At 41.7% G+C, this 20,771-nt stretch overlaps 1 protein-coding gene across 4 annotated transcripts in view; it reads left to right on the forward strand.

Moving 5' to 3' along the window:
• The window catches only part of Satb1 (SATB homeobox 1), a 90,637-nt gene that overhangs the window by 27,742 nt on the left and 42,124 nt on the right, over nt 1–20,771 (forward strand). For all 4 annotated transcript variants that reach the window (XM_038343306.1, XM_038343309.1, XM_038343307.1 and 1 more), the window contains 3 exons: nt 262–385; nt 16,032–16,143; nt 18,515–18,969. In XM_038343306.1, the coding sequence (XP_038199234.1) occupies nt 262–385; nt 16,032–16,143; nt 18,515–18,969 (691 nt within the window). The remainder of the gene's footprint in view (nt 1–261; nt 386–16,031; nt 16,144–18,514; nt 18,970–20,771) is intronic.

Consider the following 20,771-nt stretch of genomic DNA (forward strand, 5'->3'; position numbering starts at 1 on the left):
TGTCTTCCAAGCGCATCAGAGCAGGAAGGTAGAAGTAACATGAAAAAATAGCCACCACAGGCAGCTGATGTATAATTCATGCATCGATACAGCAGATGTGTTGTATAAAGTAATTAACTAATCGGAACAATCAGGAGACCGAGAGCAATCTCCAGATGCATCTGTTTGATTCGCAAAATGAAATCTGTCTGTCTTAAAGGAATGTTCTGCAGCAGGATGCAATCCTGTAATAATCCCCTTTCTAATCTATGTCTCAAATAGTTGCCCCAAACTAGAAGACTTGCCTCCCGAACAATGGTCGCACACCACAGTAAGGAATGCTCTGAAGGACTTACTGAAAGATATGAATCAGAGTTCGTTGGCCAAGGAGTGCCCTCTTTCACAGGTACTCACATAGTGTGTCATAATAATAAGACATCATGGGCAGCTACCACTCGAGGGTTGATGGGATCCCTGGTTTCAATCAACTGGTAGCTGAAGTAAGAATTTGCTAACAGTGCTTAGTGATTTGACCACTGGTAACCTTTGCAAACCTGCCTTATTCATTCTGAACAGAGTTTTTAATACCCTTTCTCCCTTGGGGCTGGGGGCCGGGGGTTGTGTCAAAAAACAACAACAACAACAACAAACCAGTCCTGCAGAAGACATCACACTGCCAGCTCATTCTTAATTCCACTGCTGAGTACTCCGAACCCTCTGTAAGGCAGATGCACAGTGGTAAGACCTCCACAGCTTTGGTTCATGGATGATAGTGTCAGTGTTACTGTGAATAACTTCAGCATGCTGGCTACATAAAATCATGGTGTTTTCTCTATTATAAAATGAGAAAGTATTTGCTGAAATAATTGTAAATTATGTATGTATGTTAATTACAAATATAAGAAATATCTTGCCTGAAACAAAAGGTTCATAGTTATTGCCCATTAGGAGTTTATAACCAATTTTGAAGAATTAGTTCACTTTTTAAAAATGGACATCCCCTTTTCTTGAGATGCTTGTTTTACCATTAGGGAATTTTGAAATGAGACAGATTTATTATTGTTGCATTTCATTTTCTGGCCTGGATTTTGGTAGAGGACAACTAAGACTCTAGATTTGCCAAGATGAAACCCAACATCCTTTGTGCTCAGACTTGACTTGGCTTATGTCACCACAGAGTGGGGTGCAGCATGTTGTTAAGGTCATCCTATGCTATAGTATTAGTTGGGGTGCTTGCTTAAAGTTTCTTTTAATTCTAGTTGAAGATGTAATTATGAATATTAGTCTGCCGATCATCTGAACTTGTGTTGCTCGGAATGAATGGTTCTGGAGTGAAGCTGGTCTCAGAGCTTGTTTTTTATGACACTGAGTAGTAGGTATTTGTAATGTAGGGTGCCTGAGGATTCCTGGGTACCATGCATTCAGCCCTGCTTCATTAGAGGCCTCCAGCTCTGCCTTGATGTTAGCAATTTTGGAAAGGATCAATTCTAGATTAAGCTGTAGCAACAGATCACCTGTTCTCTCTTATTAAATGTTTGTTTTCTTATATTTGAGAGCAAACTTTTTAAAAAATTAGTTCATTCATCCCTCAGCAACTATCTGTTTTGTTGTTCTCATCCTTGAAATAGAGAGGATGCGGAATTATAACCAGAAACTAAAAGTGCTCTAAGTGAATTTGCAGCGGTTAGGTCAGCGTGGTGGCATAAGGAAGCAGAGTGACTGCCTTCTGGGACTGGGCTGTGAAGACAATCCAGAGGACGTACTGCTTGGTTCTTAGTGTTTGAAATTGTAAGAGTGACCTAGAGTGAATCATTTTGTTGTTGTTGTTTTGCTCAGATTTCTGAATACCCCGTGTAGCAGTGTCCTGTATCTGCCTGTAACCCAGTGTCCCTCTGATTTTGGAAGTCAGCTCAAGAAAAGACTAAAGGTCTCCTCTATGAGCTGGAGATGAGGATGTGGTGCAAGTATTTATTGTACAGTCACATTTAGCCAGTGAACTCCGCCTCTTGTACCTTATACATGAATTATGGATTTGTTTAACGCCACTATGAGAAATGAATTGAGCATAGGCAGTTATCACAGTAAGCAGAATGATAAAAGGAAATCCGAGGCTTAGTCTTGAAGCTGTATACTGGTGAATTTCTTTTTTTTTTTTTCCTTTCTCTTTCTCTCTCCTTTCTTATTTTTTTTTTTTTTTTTTTTTGAGACAGCGTGTCTGTATGTAGCCCTGGCCACCCTGCAACTCCTGTAGACCAGCCTTGAACTCATAGAGATCTGCCTGTCTCTGCCTCCTGAGTTCTGGGATAAAAGGTGTGCTCCATACTGGGTGAATTTCTATAGCGAGGTCTTCAGAAGAGGACCCCATCACCATAGCTAAGTGACTGACCTCGGCTGAAATTGCAACCTAAGCTATAGTGGCAATCTTCCCTTTCTAAAAATATCATTGGAAATAATCGTGCACATGTTAGCAGAAGTAACAGATACTGAAAATTAATGTTTGAAAAGACTGAACTCCAAATGAAGTTTTACACTGCAACATCGTCTTCGGTTTTTCCAATACTCAGAATGTTTGCATGAGTAGCTCCTTCCCTTTTGGTTTCATGGTGAAGGTAGGAAAGGTGAGTGATAAAGACTTCCTAACACCCACACCCAGAATATACACTGAGCTTGTCAAAACTTCTCTTCCTTTTATATTTGAGATTGGTGATAGAAATACTGTGTTGAAAAATGCCTAGCAAATAAATACTGTTCATGTACAAAAAGCAGCCTGATGCCCAGAGGTGCTGTCACCTCACTTCTCCATGCAATTTCTGATTCATTTTCATGAGAAACATTTAGCGCATTATTTAATAGGAATATGTCGCTATCAACTTTAAGGGTTTTGTTAAATATGTTAAAAAGTTTTGTTAAATAGTGAAGGGTTTTGTTTTAATATGTTAAAATATTCCAGTAACAAGAATGGATATAGGATCCCTAAATAACATGTTAGGTTGAAAATCTCTTGCTGGAAGAGAGGGGTGGGAGGGATCAGGATTAGGTCTTACTAGAACTTGCCTGGGGAGCAAGCCCTGACCCAGGAGGATCGGCTGATACTAGAAGCTAAGCAAATGTCCAGTTGGTCCTGGGTTCTTAGAACCCTTGGCTTCTCCTTTGACAGTATGGGAGCTGGTGTTCCTACAGAGTAAACTCAAGGTGCTGGTTAATGACTGATCTTAGTCCTGATTTGCTCTATCCGTGTCCTTGCCCAATGGTACTTTGAAAAATAGGTGATGATTTTTACAATGGGTGCTGAGGTTTTGATACAACAGTGTTTACTCTGCTAACATTCCTGAGGGTTCTCCAGCTGCAGAGGGATTCCGTAAGTGTATGTGGCTTGATTTACAGCTCATGCCTTTCTGTCTGTTAGTGCTTTCCTACCATAAATCTGCCGAAGCAGAGTGACATGTGTTTATTAAGTTCTCTGTATCACGTGCTTGTTTATTTTTGTAAAATGTTCTAGGATGTTAAAAATGCTTAGCTCATTATAGATCTGAGATTGGATGCTTTGTTGTTGCCTTTGCGTTTTTCAGTGGCTGTGGTTAGATAGGTCGGCCGTTGCATTCTGAATGGCAACTACATAGAAGAAAACAGTCTGATTCTGGAACAGAAAAGCCTGTTGTCATGAAACTTTTGAGGGTTATGGATTTAGGATGTAAATTGGGAATTATAAAAGTAAATATTTTGATTTACAATAAAACATTAAATTGGTTGCTTGTTTTCCCTAGAGTTTTAGATACTAATCCAATCAAACATTAGATGAATATATACATTGCTACAAGGACAAATTATTTTGCTAAAGGTACCATAAGTAAAAAGTTAATTCTTATTTCTGCCTAATTAATGTTTCTTTCTAGAGATGCTGAAGTCAGATGGCCCTGATTTTATCTCGGTCTGCTTCGTGAAGTGTTTAAGCCTCTCCTCCTTCCTCACATCTGCACACATCCCAGTATCTCAGGCCTTGGGATTGCTTTCTGTTTCATTTTCACCTGGAGAAAAGATGACTCCTAGCCATGTCCTTATAAAGTGAATGAGAATTGCCGTTTTTATTTTCAGTTCCCAGAGACACAGAAACAGGCTTGAATACCCCGTCTAGTAAACCAATGGCAGAAACAGTCTCCCAGCCTCCTCCTGACTGCATCTGTCAAGAAATCTTGGATTTTAAAATTATTATTATTATTAGTTGCTTGCAAAACAGACAGTAAAATGCTGTCTTTTCCTCATGCCAGTTAGCCTATGAGTAGGCTGGTGAAAATCTCCACAGGCCTTTGATAAACAACTCACTTGGTGTTCCATCAGTTGACAACGCTGAATCTAGAGTTCAGATCTAATGTGCGAATACAACGTGTTTTTCTAAAAACAAAATAAAAGCCCTGTACTTTGTTTTTTGTATTTATATGAACTAAAATGACATCTTTCTTAACTTTTAAAATATTAATAGTCATATTTCCTGAGGATATCATCAGTATTCATATATCACATTTCACATAACATTATGAAATGTATTCACATATTGATACGTTTGTTCATTCCAAAATATATATTAAACTTTTAAAACATATTGACAGGCTGCCGGTGTATCAGGCACCCTTCTGAGTAGCTGAAGAAGTCATGTATAGTTGACTCTGCTGCTTTCACGTACCTCATGTTGCCCTTTCTCTCAGTAGCAGAGAATTCTAGCCCCATGTTTAGATGAGGAACCTCGGGCACAGACTGTTTGGATGGGTGCCCATGGCAACAATAATTTCCAAATCACAGCCCAGGAGGTAAACCTAGGGTCTTTTTGATCATATACACAGATAAAGGTAGTTCCAGGTGTTCACAGCACACTTTCTTTCTTGGAGTTCTGGTACAGGCGTGAAGGGATCCGCTGCCTTTATTCCAGCTGGGGAGAATTTTCTCCCACATGGGTTTTTGTATTTTAGGGCATGGGGAGTGGTTTAAGTCGTAAGGGGTGAGGGTGGGGTGTCTGCTGATAAGACTGTATCTGGGAGGATCAGAATTCTGAGTATACAGTCTTCAGCTCTGGCCATAGCCCTTCAGCTCTTCACATCTGCAGGGTCAGTATGTGTGGCTGAGCCCATGGTGGCCTCTTGATTTGAAGCCCACGGTTAAAGGTTAGCGTTTTTGTTTGGTCTAGTAGGCAGTTACACTTCTCAGATTTGTGTCAGAATGCAGGCCTTTTGTCACCAGGTGGGTCCTCTATGATGGACAGGAATGTCCGGGCAGTTACCCTGAAGAATACCAGTTTTCTGCCTGAGGTCCCTACCCCTCCTGCTGCAGAGGCTGCAGCTACATCTGTGCTGAGCACCGTGCTCCTTTAAGGGCAGCTCCCTGGACGACTTTCTCTTCTTTTTAGAGTTCCAAAGGTTCTCTCAATCCTAGTAACCTTGCTATCTGCCATTTGTTTGTTTGTTTATTTTTATTTTTTTGGAGACAGGGTTTCCCTATGTCATCCTGACACTCACTATGAGACCATGCTGGCCTCGAACTCACAAAGGGGAATCTGCCTATTAATATTTGTTATTAGTGTTTGCTTTGCCAGATGCTGAACTACTTGATAAACTAGTAAGCTGTTATTTGATTGTTAATTGGTAACCACCATTGTCAGTGGTGGGCTGCATTATGTGATTGACAAGCTAGCTCTCCGTAGGTAGTTATGTGAATTGACACAACTTTTCATAATTTAACTTTTTGTCCATTTAAACCAGTCAGGGCATCACTTTTTCCATTTAGCAATATTGCAGTATGTCTAAACTACAAGAAAACATACCCCAAATTGCAAGTTTTTTTGTTTTTTGTTTTTGTTTTTTTAAATGAGGCTCATTCATAGATGGTTTCGATAGGTAGAATTTTATAGTAGCTTGGTTCGTTTTCTCCAACCTTCAAATCTATTAATCCTAAAAGCTAACCTTAACAAAGCAATGGTCTAACATAAAAGAATTGATCTCAAATATCTCATTGGCTCTATCTTCACAACAGTGAAGTATGAAGAATTCAAGCCATGCCAATTTCATGTGTGTAATCATGTGTAGATACTTCATTTTCACCTAACAGATTTTTTTTAACCTATGAATAGGTTGCCTTTGACCTCAGAATCACTAACACAGGAGAAAAACCACATCATGAGAACATGGCTCCTTGCCTTCTAAGCTTTGGAAGGCTCAAGAAAAGACCTAGTCTGAGAGAATGGCTATTAAACACTACTTTCTAATTGTTAAAAGAAAAGACTGACAACCAAATTGTGCCAATCAAGCTAATTTCCTTGTTAAACAGAACTAGTTTGAGACAGTTCTTGAGCATTTTCCTTCTCGGTACTGAAATTTCAAGTTGGTCTTTATCCGGATTTGCTTGTTAAATGAACTTTAGTTCAGTGCCAGATTTGGACCCCTAACAAACTCCTCCGGTTCAGAATAATCAAACAGATACACAAACGGGTTTCTGCCTCTTTCCTGGGAAACTGCCTGATTATAACATACTCTGAGTATAAAGAAACAAGCAAGCCTTTAACATAACAGGAGCAGCAGCCTGGCTCTGCAGCTCGCTGCCAATTGAGACAAGGAACACGCTGGCTGCTGGGACTTTAAATTTAGACTTAAAAGTTATTTGTTCTCTTTAGCAGTTTTAAAACAGTTCTATTAGGAATTGTATGTGCTTTGGTTTTAATTTTAACTCATAACGATTGTAAAACACCCTGGGATGTACATGAAGGGTGCTACAGAAATAGAAGAGGACTGTGGGCTGGATGGTGGGCACACCTCTAGTCCCAGCTCTGGGGAAGCAGAGGCAGGCGGGTCTCTGAGTTCAGGGCCAGCCTGGTCTACAGAGCGAGTTCCAGAAAACCCTTTCCTCCATCAGTGTAGTGAACGAGCACAAGCATCTTGACTTCCAGAAACGGGAGCAACTGACTTCCATGCTCCCATTTCATCTGGAGAGGAGGGAGGGGATGGTACCGTTGCTGTGATCGTTAGCACCCTAAAACCCCGGGCAATGGTTAATTCTTAGTTCAGAAGTGGACAATAAGTTGAGTTGTTTGTCCAAATGGCATGAGTGGCTTAAAATCACATATCTGTGTGTCACATGGTTTAAGAATAGCTTGTAGCCAGGCAATGGTGGCTCACACCTTTCATCCCCGCGCTCTGGTGGCAGATGTGGGCAGATCACTGTGACGGCCACGGCTGCACAAACTCTGTCAAAAACAAAACCAGCCAGGCAGTAGTGGCACATGCTTTTAATGCCAGCACTCTGGAGGCAGAGACAGAAGGATCTCTGTGAGTTCAAGGCCAGCCTGGTCTACAGACTGAGTTCCAGGACAGGGTCCAAAGCTACAGAGAAACTGTCTCCCTGAAAACAACTCCCTGAAGTTAGTTCTCATTTCCCACCGCATGGATTCTGGGTTGGGCTCAGGGTGTCAGTGAGCCTTCCCTGCTGAGTATCGCGCACACCCCAGGGTCTTTACCTATTCCAGCAAGCACAGATCCTGACTCACCGCAAGAATTCAGGCATTTCTCCTGCACTAAGACATCATCGTATGATGGCTATACATTTATTTATGGGTGGTATTAGCAGTTGTGTGGGAAGAGCTTTGTAGACATTCTTGTCTGCAGTATCCTACTCCACAAATTGTTTCCCAATTATACTTAGCTCTGCCTGTGACGTTTACCTAACCAAGAGCAAATGACTCCTGAGCTTTACTTAGGAGAGCTTATTGCATTGCAGGTTATCTGGTATTTGTGTTCTGCAGAGGTTGCAGCACATACCTGATTTTAAGCAGAATGGTAGTCTTGGGAGTCCAAAGGCTCAGCAGTATGAAGACTGCTAAAAATGAGCTAACCGTATATCACAGTGAAGCACAAGCTTCGCTGACAGATTTCCAGCATTATCACATGCACGTTAGCTTTTCCAGGGTAGTTTCAACTGTGCCCAATCAAGACCCACATTTTCCTTTTCTTTTAACTGTTACTTCCATTTGTCCATTTTCTTAAGGAAAAGATCAGGGGGTGGGGTGGGTTTCAATAACAGCCCAGTGATTTAGGGACAGGTGCTGATGCTGCCAACTTGGAGGCCTCACCTCCCTCCTCCGTGGCTGCTTTACAGCCAGGGGCCAGCATGGCAGACATCATTAGAGCTCTACATGTCCAATCTACCTTTGGCTGTGTGAAGGTCTGGAGGCATCTGCACTTGGAACTACGAATGTCTGTCATGCAGTCCATCCCAATGTTGCTGGGTCATTTCACTTTGAGGTCATGACCAACGACATTGATCCTAAACTGAGGGATTTTTCTAACATTGATAGGGATGAAGTCACATCAGTGCTATTATTTTTCTTTATGTTTAATCCAGAGGTGACATTGGTTTACATTTACGTAGTAGTTGTGGGAAATCTTATCTGAGAGCTAAGAGTGTTAAGCAAAACATGGACATCAGGGGCAAGCTTCCTCTTTTAGTTTCCTGTGAGATAACAGCCATAGAAGAATGTGGAATGGAGACCCATAGTGGAGCTCAAGCAGACTGGAAGTTAGATCTCTGTCAGGGAATGAGAAGGGTTTGCTCAAAGGTTTACTGAAGTCCTGCCTCCCCCCACCCCAATATACATACACTTAGTGTTTAAGCAATTTCAAATCTAACAGTGTTCCTATGAAGAAAGAATGCAGAGAGTGTTGAGCTTCTTGTGGACAGTTTCAGAGCCTAGCACAAGTTCTTCTGCTGGGAAAAGGGAGTTATTCAAAAGCCTGGAGTTTTTGTTTTTACTTCGTGCTTTACAGTGTTTTGAAAATGCTCCATGTCAGTCCCAAGGAGCTAATAATGAGTCCGATGATTTTTCTCTTCTAAGTTCAGGTAGTAGAAATTGTTTCTTCTATGAAAATGAGCCACTCATACATTCACACAGGGCATCAGAGAAGGAATAATCAAACATCCCTCCAGTGTTTAAATGAGCAGAGTTTCAGGTTTATCTAAATCAGATTTACCCAGATGCAGGCATATCTAAAGGAAGTGCTCATGTAAAGTCTACTTAGGTTAATATGATACTTAACCCAATAACATTTATATTTTTAATAATTATATCACAGGCAAGATGTTAAGTGGCTTTAAGCTTCCTGTAAACACAGCTCTAGGTAGAGATGTGTGTACAGGGTGTGCATGAGAGTGATGTGTGCATTGCACAATTGATTCTCCCCTGGTGTCTCTGCAAAGACAATCCCCTCACGGATTCTCAGCACTGGTTGGAGCAGTGATGGTTACCTTTCAGTTTTCTATATTATGTACACTTCTATTGAAATACTATATACCCTTACTACTAATACTAATAATATACCTTTTGGCAAATACTTAGCAATTTAAGATACTTGCATATTTATGCAAGTGGTTTGAGGTTTATTGTAGAAGAAATGAGGACAGGATGGAGAATTTGGTCAAATGTTGTATTATCTAGAGTTTGTATAAAATTATTTTAGAAACAGAGTAACTGCACCAGCGTTTTCTTTGAAAGCTACAACGTGTGCTATTAGGTAATTAAGATATCTGCGCTTTGCAAAATGATGACGTTTTCACCTTTAGAAAATACATTTGGGGGAAATGAGAGTAGAGATGGGTGTGTTTCCTTTCACTTCTTTGGTATTCCTTCAGAACTTTATAACGGCTTTTCATTTTTGGTGATGTGTCCTGACTTCTTTGGAAGAAAACGCCATTTCCAGGCACCAGAAATGATCAAGAATAGCAAGAGCTCCCCCAAACTTGGACAGCTGGAGCTTAAGAGAAATTTATAAGTGATCCATCTTATTGTGACAAATCGAGGTTTCAGATGTGTTCTGGTAGTTTCCCCCAAGAGAATAGCTTAGAGGGTGGTAGAGTTTCCAGAGGGAAGAATTGGGGGGCGTCAGCTAACAGCATGCACTCCGTGATCCTGTCACTCGCTGTCATAAATGGAAGCCCATTTGGGTCCCCGCTCCTCACTTCCAGCACGATCAGGCCCTGCCACCGTCCCCTAGGATGTGCCTTACAAAGGAAAGACCTGTATGTGGTGTTCATAGCCTGGGGATCCAAACAAGACTCCATTAACAGGGGCTCAGTTACAGCAGGGTTTGTACGTGGAGCTGATCAGCTGTGCTGGATAGCAAGTTCAAGTCTGACTTTTGGATTTTTCACAGATATGGATGAATTTTAGTCAGGTGTTGCTTTAGGAGAAGGGACAGTCTTGGGAAATTGTGCTTCTCAAAAAAAAAGAAAAGGAATAAAAACAGGAAATAGTAATGAACTGGCAGTTAGTTCAGTGTATTGTTTGAGAAAATGTTCATTTCATTGAAAAATACAAAAAGTGTTTAATTCCTCCTTGCCGTTAATGTAATAGATAAAAAAGTTATATTTAATACCTCCTTTTCCTTAATATAAATAAATAAATAAGTTCTGTCAAGATTAGTGTTCTAGCACTGGAAATAACGCGTGAGTTTCCCACAGCATTCAGACTGGACAGGAGTTAAAGTTCATTTTTTTTTGTTCTTGATTTTGTATATTTTCCATGTGTAGGTATTTCTTTCAGATAATAGTTATTTTCAACTTTATGCCAAAGACATTAGCCATGATGTGTTTTCATTTCAAGCATGGGTAGAACAAATAAATACATTCTAGGTGATGGAAAACCATGAGATTAACCTCACAGAATCAAACCTGTGGAGATCTCCACTTCAAAACCTAGATTCCTTCCTACAGGGAAAGATACTCCAGTTCCTTAGCTGAAATTAATTAGCATTCAGAAACCAGATCACATGTTTTTGGGTATTCATGAGATCTCTGTTTGAAAAAAAAAATGTTTTTAACTTGTAGAAATGTGTTGCAACACACAGATGGGAAGAAAAAGAAAAAAAAAAACCTCTTTAGCAAGCACTGTGTGTAAAAGGAATATTACATTTTACACGCTCCTGATTGCTCTGTGTAAACAGTTTTTGACATCTGTCTTTATAGTTTCGAGGAGAGGAAGACTTTGTTAAAAGAATCATTTTTATACAGCAGCCACCATTTCAGTCTCGCTTTACCTGTATTATGAAAGCAGATGGTCTGCATGTCTTTTGAATATTTATAACTATCAAAAACAATCTCTTGCTATTCACCCTTAGGCTTAGGAGATGTCAGGACTGTTCTGGTTGGAAAAAAAATCATCTTGGGTGTTTACAGAAAGAGGATTACATTAAGCTGAAATGACTATACATTTTCCAGTTTAATATTTGTCCATCAGCTGTTTAATCGTATTTAGATAATTGTGTAAATAAGATGTGGTAGCCCTTGCCCTGTCTGCTGAAGGAGCCGGCAAGCTTTCAACATGGGTGAGCCACCATTTTGTAGAAGCTGCATCTGTCTCTTCCCATCTCAGTTATCCTAGACCCAAGTCCCAAGCAAGTTAGGATCCCAACATCAGCAGGCAGTCCTGTTTAAAAAGCCAGGAGACATTCAGAAGCACAAGGCCATCATGGGGACCTCAGAAGCACCAGGGAGCTGCTAGCTGCCTGGCTCCTAAGAGCTTTGTCACATGCAAATACCGAGCAGCCGCCTACCCCTGCAAAACAGGCCTGGCCTCCTCCTCCCTTTCCCCAGCTTGCCCTGTTTCTGGTTATTTTGGAAAACTTTTGGAATAGTGGGGGTTAACTGGTTTTTTTGACTGGAAGCTGAGCAATCAGAGATAACAGATTTTGCTGTGGTTGGTTGATTTGGCAGAAAAGCATGAACAGTTTTGGTTTAAATGATTGAATAACCTGATTAGCATTGTTTTGGGGTGTTTTTTTTTCTTTGAGGGGGGTTGTTAAAGGCACAACAAAGCAGTTTTAAGGGTAATCAGATTGCAGCCCCTTCCCGGTTGATAATCTTGTCCTTGAGAAAAAGGCTGCCCTTCTCCCACACAAGTCCCCTTACCACTAAGATGGCAAAGCAGAACAACCAGGCCACCTTCCTTCATTTTCCAGAGCATTATAGATACACACCACAGTGTGTGTGACTCCCTAGCAGGGGTTTGGAAGATAACATTTGGGAAAATTATGTAACTTCAACCAGTTCCTTGTGTTTTTCTGTTTTTCACATTTAGAGACCTGCAGATTTTCGAGCAAAGGTTCAGAATGTTCCAACAATATGTAAGTCAGGCTTTAGAAAAATTCCACCCTTACCTTTTCACAATTAGAAAGGTTATAAATAATGTATTTGGCTGAAAAGGAGGCTCAGCCCGTGGCAGATGGTATCCTTCTAGAGGGCTGGGGTTTCTGGGAAGATGGCATCCTTACAGATCGGAACTTTAGCAGACTCGGAAAGAGCCAAGCTCCTCATAGGGAGTAGACATGTGCTCTGTGGATCTTAGGAAAGCTTACAACTTGGCTCCTAGGATGAGAATATCGTGTCACACAGGGGTTAGGAGACCCACAGCCAAATTCTGCCAACTTTTAAATTGTATCTCCCCACACTGGGATCCTCGGCCTGTGTTTTGGTTGGTGTGCCCTGCAGCAACATTTGAACTCAGAATTTCTAGCATCAGAATTTAGTCAGTTGGATTAATTGACTCCTCGGATGTTGATGTTTTTACACTACTGGGCACTGACTGACTAGAAAACTTGCCGCAGAAATTGTGTATTTGAAAGTGCTCATAGAAGTAGACACCAAGGGAGCAGAGCAGCAACCACCAGCAGCCTCTTTGGAGACATCTGTGGGTTGGTTTGGAAAACTTGGAGGGGATCTCTTGCAAATTATTGAAGAAAGGTGATTGTAGCTGAGAGATTGGGCTTTGGAGGTTCACTTGGCAGTAATGCTGTTGCCTTTGACATTGGAGGGTAAAAGGAGGAGGACGTTCCAGTGACCCAAAGAAGTGGCTTATTTCTTTGGCCTTCTCCCATCCCTACGTGTGTTCAGCCTTGTGATGAGCATCCAGGCTGTTTTGAGATAAGTCTAGAAGAAATGCTCGGTGTAGGAAGTGCTAGTTGCCGTGCTCAGCCTGCTTTGATTCGGGAAAGTGGGAAGGCCTGGCAGATTCGGGGCCATAGAGCCTGATGGATGAACAGCTCCTAGGCAGAATGGAGGAGCCATGGGACTATGTCCAGGGGTGAAGGGTTGAGTCTGTCTTCCTGATACTTGCTATGAAATGCACCCCAGCTTTACTGAGCTGAGAGGTTGAAGAAAAACAAAAATTGTTTGCCCTTGTCCCTTGACTTGCTACCACATTTGATTAGTACATCCTTCAATTTTCCTAGGACCATTTCTGTGGGGATAGATGTCTCAGTTGGTGATGTGCATGTTGCACATGCATGAAGACTTGACATGGATTCCCAGCATATACATAAAGAGCCTGGCCTAGCAGCTTGTGATTCTAGTACTAAGAGTAGGAACAGGAGAACCCCTGTGACTAATTGGCCAGCTAGTCAGTGGAATCCTTGAGATCTGGATTTAGTGAGAGACTCTGAAAATATGGTGGCGAGATTAGGAAAGAAAGCTGGTTTCCACATACCCACATCCACACAGAGACATCATTTTGAAAATCATGTCTGTTATTTAAAACATCCTAATAATTTGTTGTTTGTACGTGTGTGTGCGCGCGCACACATGTTTGTGTATCAGGGTGTGTGAGGAGTTCAGGACAGTGTCTGGGAGTCCCTTCTCTACCGTCTCAGACCCAGCAGGAGCTTTGCTGCTCTGTCATCGCACTGGTCCCACTGAAAGGGTCTTTGACAGATCTGCGTTACCAATAATAAAAGCCCAGTGATGGAGTAAGGAAGTGAAGGGGGAACAGAGGGTCTTCTGCCAAACGGTAGAATCGCCTTAGGACTAGGACGCACACTAGAGATTAGGGCTGCGCGGGGGCAGTGGAAGCTTTGATGGCAGGGCCCATATGGATGCTGTTTTCCACATATGGATGGTAATGAACTGCATAGCACTTTTGCTTATGAGCTTGAACTTTATCAAAGTATTTCAGAATGTATTTCCCTCACACTATGCATTCTCCCTCCCCACACCATTGCTGCAGAGAGTCACATTATATTGAAACCATCTAGAACATCGCCTGCTTCCTAATAGACGGCAAACTTATTAGACAGAGGCTATGTCTGACTCCTCCCTGTGTCCTTCATAACAGCCAGTACAGCAACAAACAAATGTAATATATAGAACTAAGGGGACAAAGTGGACTGGCTACCTCTACAGAATTTAGGAAGCCTGTATATTTATTTCTAAATATGCGACCTTCCATGGTATGCTCTGTTAACATTGGACAGTGTCAGAATGTCTAGGTAAAAAGTAGTATTTGTTTAGAAGTTGGGCCAGAGTAGAAGACCACGAGCTGTCACCTGTCCGCAGAATCACTGTTATCTATCAGTGATCTCAGTCATTTTATTAGACTCTAACATTATTGATCCATTATTACAGGAGAGTAAGTGAGATGGAAGCCGGCGGATTGCTAACTGTCAGGTAGTCCTCCTCTGGCTCTGGGTTTGGCAACTTGCTAAGTGTCTATTTGCACTGTGGACTGAGGGGGGCTCTCAGTGAAACTGCAAGCTATTGGATTAATGGCAGGGCTTCACAAGCACATTAAGAATGTCTTTTTAGAGAAATAAAATGTAAAAGTGACGATAAAGTAGAAAGTGTGGGGAGAAAAAGCTATCATGGTGCCTCATTGGAGAGACAGCTGTATTTTGCATAAATAATGCAACTCCAGCCTGTGCATTGCTCCCACTTCTTTAGAGGACCCCCAAACTTACACATTACAGGAATGTGTGTGCTACTAAGTTAACGTGATGATGGATGTCAAAGTTAATAATAGCCCAAAGAGCTTTACATTTGAAGTAGCTTAAAGAAGATAATGATATAAAACTGTCCCCAAACTGGCTTTTCTGGTTATTCGTTGCCTCCCAACAATGGAGCCTTCTGTAAGCTGTTTCTCTGTAGGCCAACCAGGTCTGAAATTTAAGCTCTTAGGTTTCTACTCCCAGGACCAGGAGGCTTGGTACTTCAGTCTCACTCCTAAGACTCAATAGAGAGTTAGTTTAGCTACTAGAAACTGTGGGTGAACCAGGAATTAAGTGACAGCAATTACGGTAACCAAAATTATCTGGGAAAATAGGCTTTTGTTTTTCGGAAATGTGGTTGTGTATTTTTTTATTTTAAGCCTTAGTGATACATTAACATCATTGTCTCCATTTTTATTTATTAGAAGGCTGACTATTGTCCGTGCCTTTTTGTTTGAGTCAGTGTCTCACTATGTGGTGTGAGCTGGACTGAAACTTTCAGGTTCATCACCATGCCCAGCTCTTCAAGGTTTTTTTGTTTTTTTTTTTTTTTTAGAGAAAAATGGTAAAGAGACATTTCTTTCTTTTTCTTTCTTCTTTTTGTGAATGGGGCTCTTAAAATGTTAATTAGCACGAAATGTATATATTTAAACATTTTCTGGTCATTTAAAATTCACAACTCAAGCTTTACTAGATAAAGCCAGCAATCAAGTCTGAAGATGCTTGTCTTCTGAGAAAGGCTCTTGAGACAGTTTGCCTCTTAAGTGTGACCTCTGAGCGCTGTTAGCTCACCAGCAGCTGAAATCCATACAGTGAACACGAAAATAAAAAATGATTTCTCCTGCTTGGTCGTGCCTGACTGTGCTGGGGATGTTGGTGAGAGGTAGGTGTTGCTGAGGCCATCAGAGCTCAGGCCCTGGCCTACGTTACAGATGAGCTTCCAGCTTCCAAGCGGTGTCCGTGGCTCACAAACATGTCAGGCTCAGTCACCATGCTACAAAATACCCTACCTTCTAAATTTCAGTCCTGGCATCATCTGGCTGGGGAACGGCTGGTTTGGGTGAAGGATGGGTACAGAGGGCTGCTGTGTAGGCTGCTGCTGCTACTTCAGTAAGCATTTGATTATCTACGTAATGGAATTGAAGAACCTGAAGCTTTGGTCCCAGTTGGTTTAGAAAGACTGAAAGCAGGTACAACTTCCCACAGCCGAGGTTGTGGTACCCACCTTGTGCCATGCTGTCTTATACATGTTCTTCCCTCTCCACACAGAGTATGATCTCCTCCATTGTGAACAGCACGTACTATGCAAATGTCTCGGCAGCAAAATGTCAAGAATTTGGAAGGTGGTACAAACATTTCAAGAAGACAAAGGATATGATGGGTAAGCAAAAAAAAAAAAAAAAAAAAAAAACAAAAAAACAAAATAAAAAAAAAAAACAAAAAAAGGAAGGGAGAAAGCCCATCCCCTTGCCGTGGCAGCATACCATTGCATGTCATTTGGGGGTTTATCAAAGTCACATCGAAAGCCAGATCTTTTGATTGCCCAATTAGAGATCAATTTAGGATGTTTCTTTGGGGGTGGGGGAGTGGGTATGAGTATAATGAGATAATTAAATTCAATAAATGTTTGTGTTTAAATCAGCCACACTGACTTGGTTGTCAGACATGCAGGAAATCGAGGCGTGAGGAGGAGAGCTGTCATTTTGTATCATCTCAGTGAAGCCCTAACCAGGCCTTGAATAACTAATATCAGCTGTGATTTCTCACAGAGATAATCATGCTTTAAGGATTTTTGCTTTTGTTTGCAAAAAAGAGAAAGGGGCTGTTTTCACACCAGCTTTTAAACAGGATTCAACTATCTTTGACTCACTAAACACTCCTTGGTTTTTACCATTGAGCTGGAGTGGTTTTTATGGCTCCAGACCGTATAGGTAGGCACTTTCCATTCCAGCGCAGCGCCCTCTTTGACCATGCTGCATTAGGTCAGCATTTGTGACAAGACATACATCAAGATGAGCCAGGGTGGAAAACAGCTGGTCACTGTTGCATGCTGTGGCTGAGCCATGGGAGACTGGCACTTTCTTTTCGTGAGTCCGTTAGTGGTCATGGGAGCAACCACTGTGGTTAAGGTGAATGTACCTTATTTCATATACTGTACCTTCCAAATACGTGCTACATCTTGAAATTAAACAGGAATGGAGTGTTTCGTATACAAAGCCATATGCCCTGTTGTAAATCTTTGTTTATCACCATTCTATTCATTTAATAGTAACAACAGTAATAACTTTTCCTAAAGACTTAGAGACAAGAAACCCGAATTTTGAGCATGTTTTAGCTTTTAATATTTGAAGAAAGGCCATCCATCTACCAAAACAGATTCTTTGCTTTTATAGCTTAGGGCTGTAATGAAGACAATGCATCTAGTTGGGAACAACTGTTTGAATTACTGTTCCATGTGAATGGCCCACTTGGGCTGATATCACTGGTAGAAACTGAAGGTTTCTTCCCATTCTTAGAGTCTGCACATATCATGGGGTATAGGACTATGACCAGTCCCTCTGATTATAAAATCTGCATATTTAGTGAGAAGAGAAATGGTGACTAGAATCCACGTCGAGCCTGTCCATGGGAGGTATACACGGTTGACAAGGCTCACCTGTTTCTGTCACACAGTTCCCTCTAGTCCCTCCTGTGCAGCAATGCAGCATTTGACACACTTAGAGCTGACTCTCAGCCAATCCACACAAGTGCTCTAGCCAAGGAGAAACATTCATTCTGGGCCGGTGGAAATAAATTGCGGAATTGTGACGGCCTCACCATTGTCCTAGGACAGCTCTCTGCCCCGTCCTTAGCAGCTGGTGAGAACCACACTTCTATTAAAAGCAGTGGAGCCTTAGCCACACTGAGTATGCTGGCTTGCTCTGCTCTACGTCTTTGCTTTATCCTGAGATGGATTTGCTGAAATCCTTATGCGTCCATGATTGGACCTAAATGAAACAAGGCCAGTGATGCGGAGAGTGACAGCCAGCTGTCATGCCCACCTTCTTAGGCCTTTGTTCTGTAGACTACTTCCTCCTTTTGCCTGGATTGCTAGAGTTAATGTAATACGGAAGTGTTTGCAATTTTTTCTCTAGTTGTTTTTTAGTCATGGCTTAGTTATTTGCTTTTAATTTAGCTCACAGTTTCTTGTTGCCATTAAGCGAGCAATGTTTTTGAGGCCATCTTAAAAGAAACAGCCGTTAGTTATGAGCACCACTAAGAACCAGTAATAGTTTGATTTCAAAGCAAACATTAAAAATGTGTTTATAGTAGATTTTATGTCTTAAATCAGTGGTTCTCAACCTTCCTAATGCTTCAACCCCTTAATACAGTTCCTCATATTACAGTGATCCCCAACCATAAATTATTTTTGTTGCTACTTCATAACTGTAATTTTGCTACTGTTATGAATCATAAATAATTTTGGCAACAACAGTTTGCCAAGGAGGTCTTGACCCAGAGGCTGAGAAGCACTGCATTAACTCTAAGGTCAGAACAGCGGAAGGAGTGTTGTTCTACACGAAGAGTATCGAATCGTCTGCAGAGGAGAACACAGTGATGGCCCAGAAAGTCGTGTCCTGAAATTATCTTGGCATCATTACTCCTCAGTGTGCTGTTTGCTTGCTGATTTCTTTATATTTCTTTTATTAGGAAGTGATCAGAAATTTTCTTCGTTGCTGTCTGAACCTGATTTTCCTTTTTGTCCACTTTAGTTGAAATGGATAGTCTGTCTGAACTGTCCCAGCAAGGCACCAACCATGTCAACTTTGGCCAGCAGCCAGTCCCAGGGAACACAGCTGAGCAGCCGCCATCTCCTGCACAGCTCTCCCATGGCAGCCAGCCCTCTGTCCGGACCCCTCTTCCGAACCTGCACCCTGGGCTTGTGTCAACACCTATCAGTCCTCAGCTGGTCAACCAACAGCTGGTGATGGCCCAGCTGCTTAACCAGCAGTATGCCGTGAACAGACTCCTAGCCCAGCAGTCCTTAAACCAGCAGTACTTGAACCACCCTCCCCCTGTCAGTAGGTCCATGAATAAGCCTTTGGAGCAGCAGGTTTCAACGAACACGGAGGTCTCTTCAGAAATCTACCAGTGGGTGCGGGACGAGCTGAAACGAGCGGGAATCTCCCAGGCAGTGTTTGCACGCGTGGCTTTTAACAGAACTCAGGTCAGTGTTGTTCTGCCTCCTCCTCCTTCCTTCGCTTCCGTGCTCATGTTCTCCTCTGCGTTCACCTCTGTTACCATTGTGGTGGTGCCTGTTGCTGTGTCCCTTCCAGTGCACACTGGCATTGTCTGTGTTCTCGTCATGGGATGGTAGCTGCTAGTGACAGAAGGTGAAGTGTCTACCATAGGTCTTTTTCCGTGTTTTTGTTCATGCGAAACTTAAATATATTAATGTGTTTTGTTGAAGTTCTTCAACCTTTTTTGATACTGTGCAGCTTAATAGTGGTTTAATTTAATTCTGCAGACATTTCTTAGCTTGCCTTCTTCCGTGATTTGCTCCTGTTCTCCACACCTCCTTTGGTTTCCCCCATTTTTGTAGTAGAGTTTTATGTTTTTTACAAAGTGTAGTCTGTCTTCTTTTCTTTCTGTCTGTCCTTCCTTTCTTTCTTTTCTTTTCTTTTTGTTTTGTTGTTTGAGACAGGGTTTCTCTGTGTATGTCCTAGAACTTGCTCTGTAGACCAGACTGGCCTTGAATTCACAGAGATTCTCCTGCCTCTGCCTCCCTAGTGCTGGGATTAAAGGCATGGGCCACCACCTCTGCTGCCCAGCCAAAGTGTGATTTTTTTATGGCCCTTTGTGTACACATTGTGTGGCTTGACCACACTTCTAAGATCCTCTCCTTCTGGTGCCCTTTGCCCTTTGTCCAGAGTCCTGCATTAATTTACACAGACTTCACCTCACACCAGAGATAGCAGGGGTTTTGTGTTTGTTGTGAGTCCAGAAAGTAAACATTTGAGCACCATAAAATCTCTTATCACACTATAGATAACTAGGTGTCTACAGTGGGGGGAATGGGTGTGGCTTGGTGGCCTTTCACTACTATCTGTATAACCTTGTGCTGGGTTGGTCTGTAAGCATTAGTTGAATATTCAATTTAGACTTCCTTTTGAGGTCTACAAATGCCCCAGGTTACACCGTTTACCTCCTGGGCGAATTCCTGTGAGACACAATCTTCTCTCAAGGATAGTATCTTTAGTATTTATAAGTTTTTCTTTGTTTTGTTTAGAGACTAATATAATGTGTATGGTGCTTATTTTTAGCTAAGGCACACTAAAATTTGAGACAATAATGTCTTTTCAGTTTTCTTGTTTTTACATGTTTGTTTATTCCTCCCTCCCCCCTGTCTTTGCCTGACTCAAATATGTTTATTACATGATCCTAGGAATAAAATTCTGGTACAAAAATAATTTAGTGTTATTCCTTGTTGGCAGAGTCGCTGAGCCTGGGAGGGTGCCAGCTGCCCTGGGTTTGGCTGCCCTGGCTAGACTGAGGGTCATACCTGGTGGGTCTTACAGAGCTTGTTCTCAGGCTCTCCACCTGCCTTTCTCTTCGCTCTTGTTCTGGTTTTAAAAGAGTGATTTTTACACTGGATTGTCTTAGGTTACAACTTTGTATTTTCATGAAGTCTGTGTCTTTACAGCTTTAAAACTGTTCATTATTAGCTAGCAAATTTAATATGACCATTTAGTTCAGTTGGGGCCAATAATAATAAAAAAAAAATCAGTGAATCAGAGGCCACCCTCTAGAAATTCTGACTTGTAAATACAGTAATTACTGGTAATGCTTAGTCCTGGGCCAAAAACTGGGGCTCTACGTAAGAGTCGGATAATGTTTGTTGAATTCAATTAAAGCCTTCAGACAAAGACCACACTGACACAGACACAGACTGTAGATTTACTGATAAGCCCTTGAAAAAGTGAGCAAATGGTTGTGTGCTAAAGCACTAGGCTGTGTGTTCGGTGAGTG

This window comes from Arvicola amphibius, chromosome 9, assembly GCF_903992535.2.
Source record: "Arvicola amphibius chromosome 9, mArvAmp1.2, whole genome shotgun sequence".
Taxonomy (NCBI): domain Eukaryota; kingdom Metazoa; phylum Chordata; class Mammalia; order Rodentia; family Cricetidae; genus Arvicola; species Arvicola amphibius.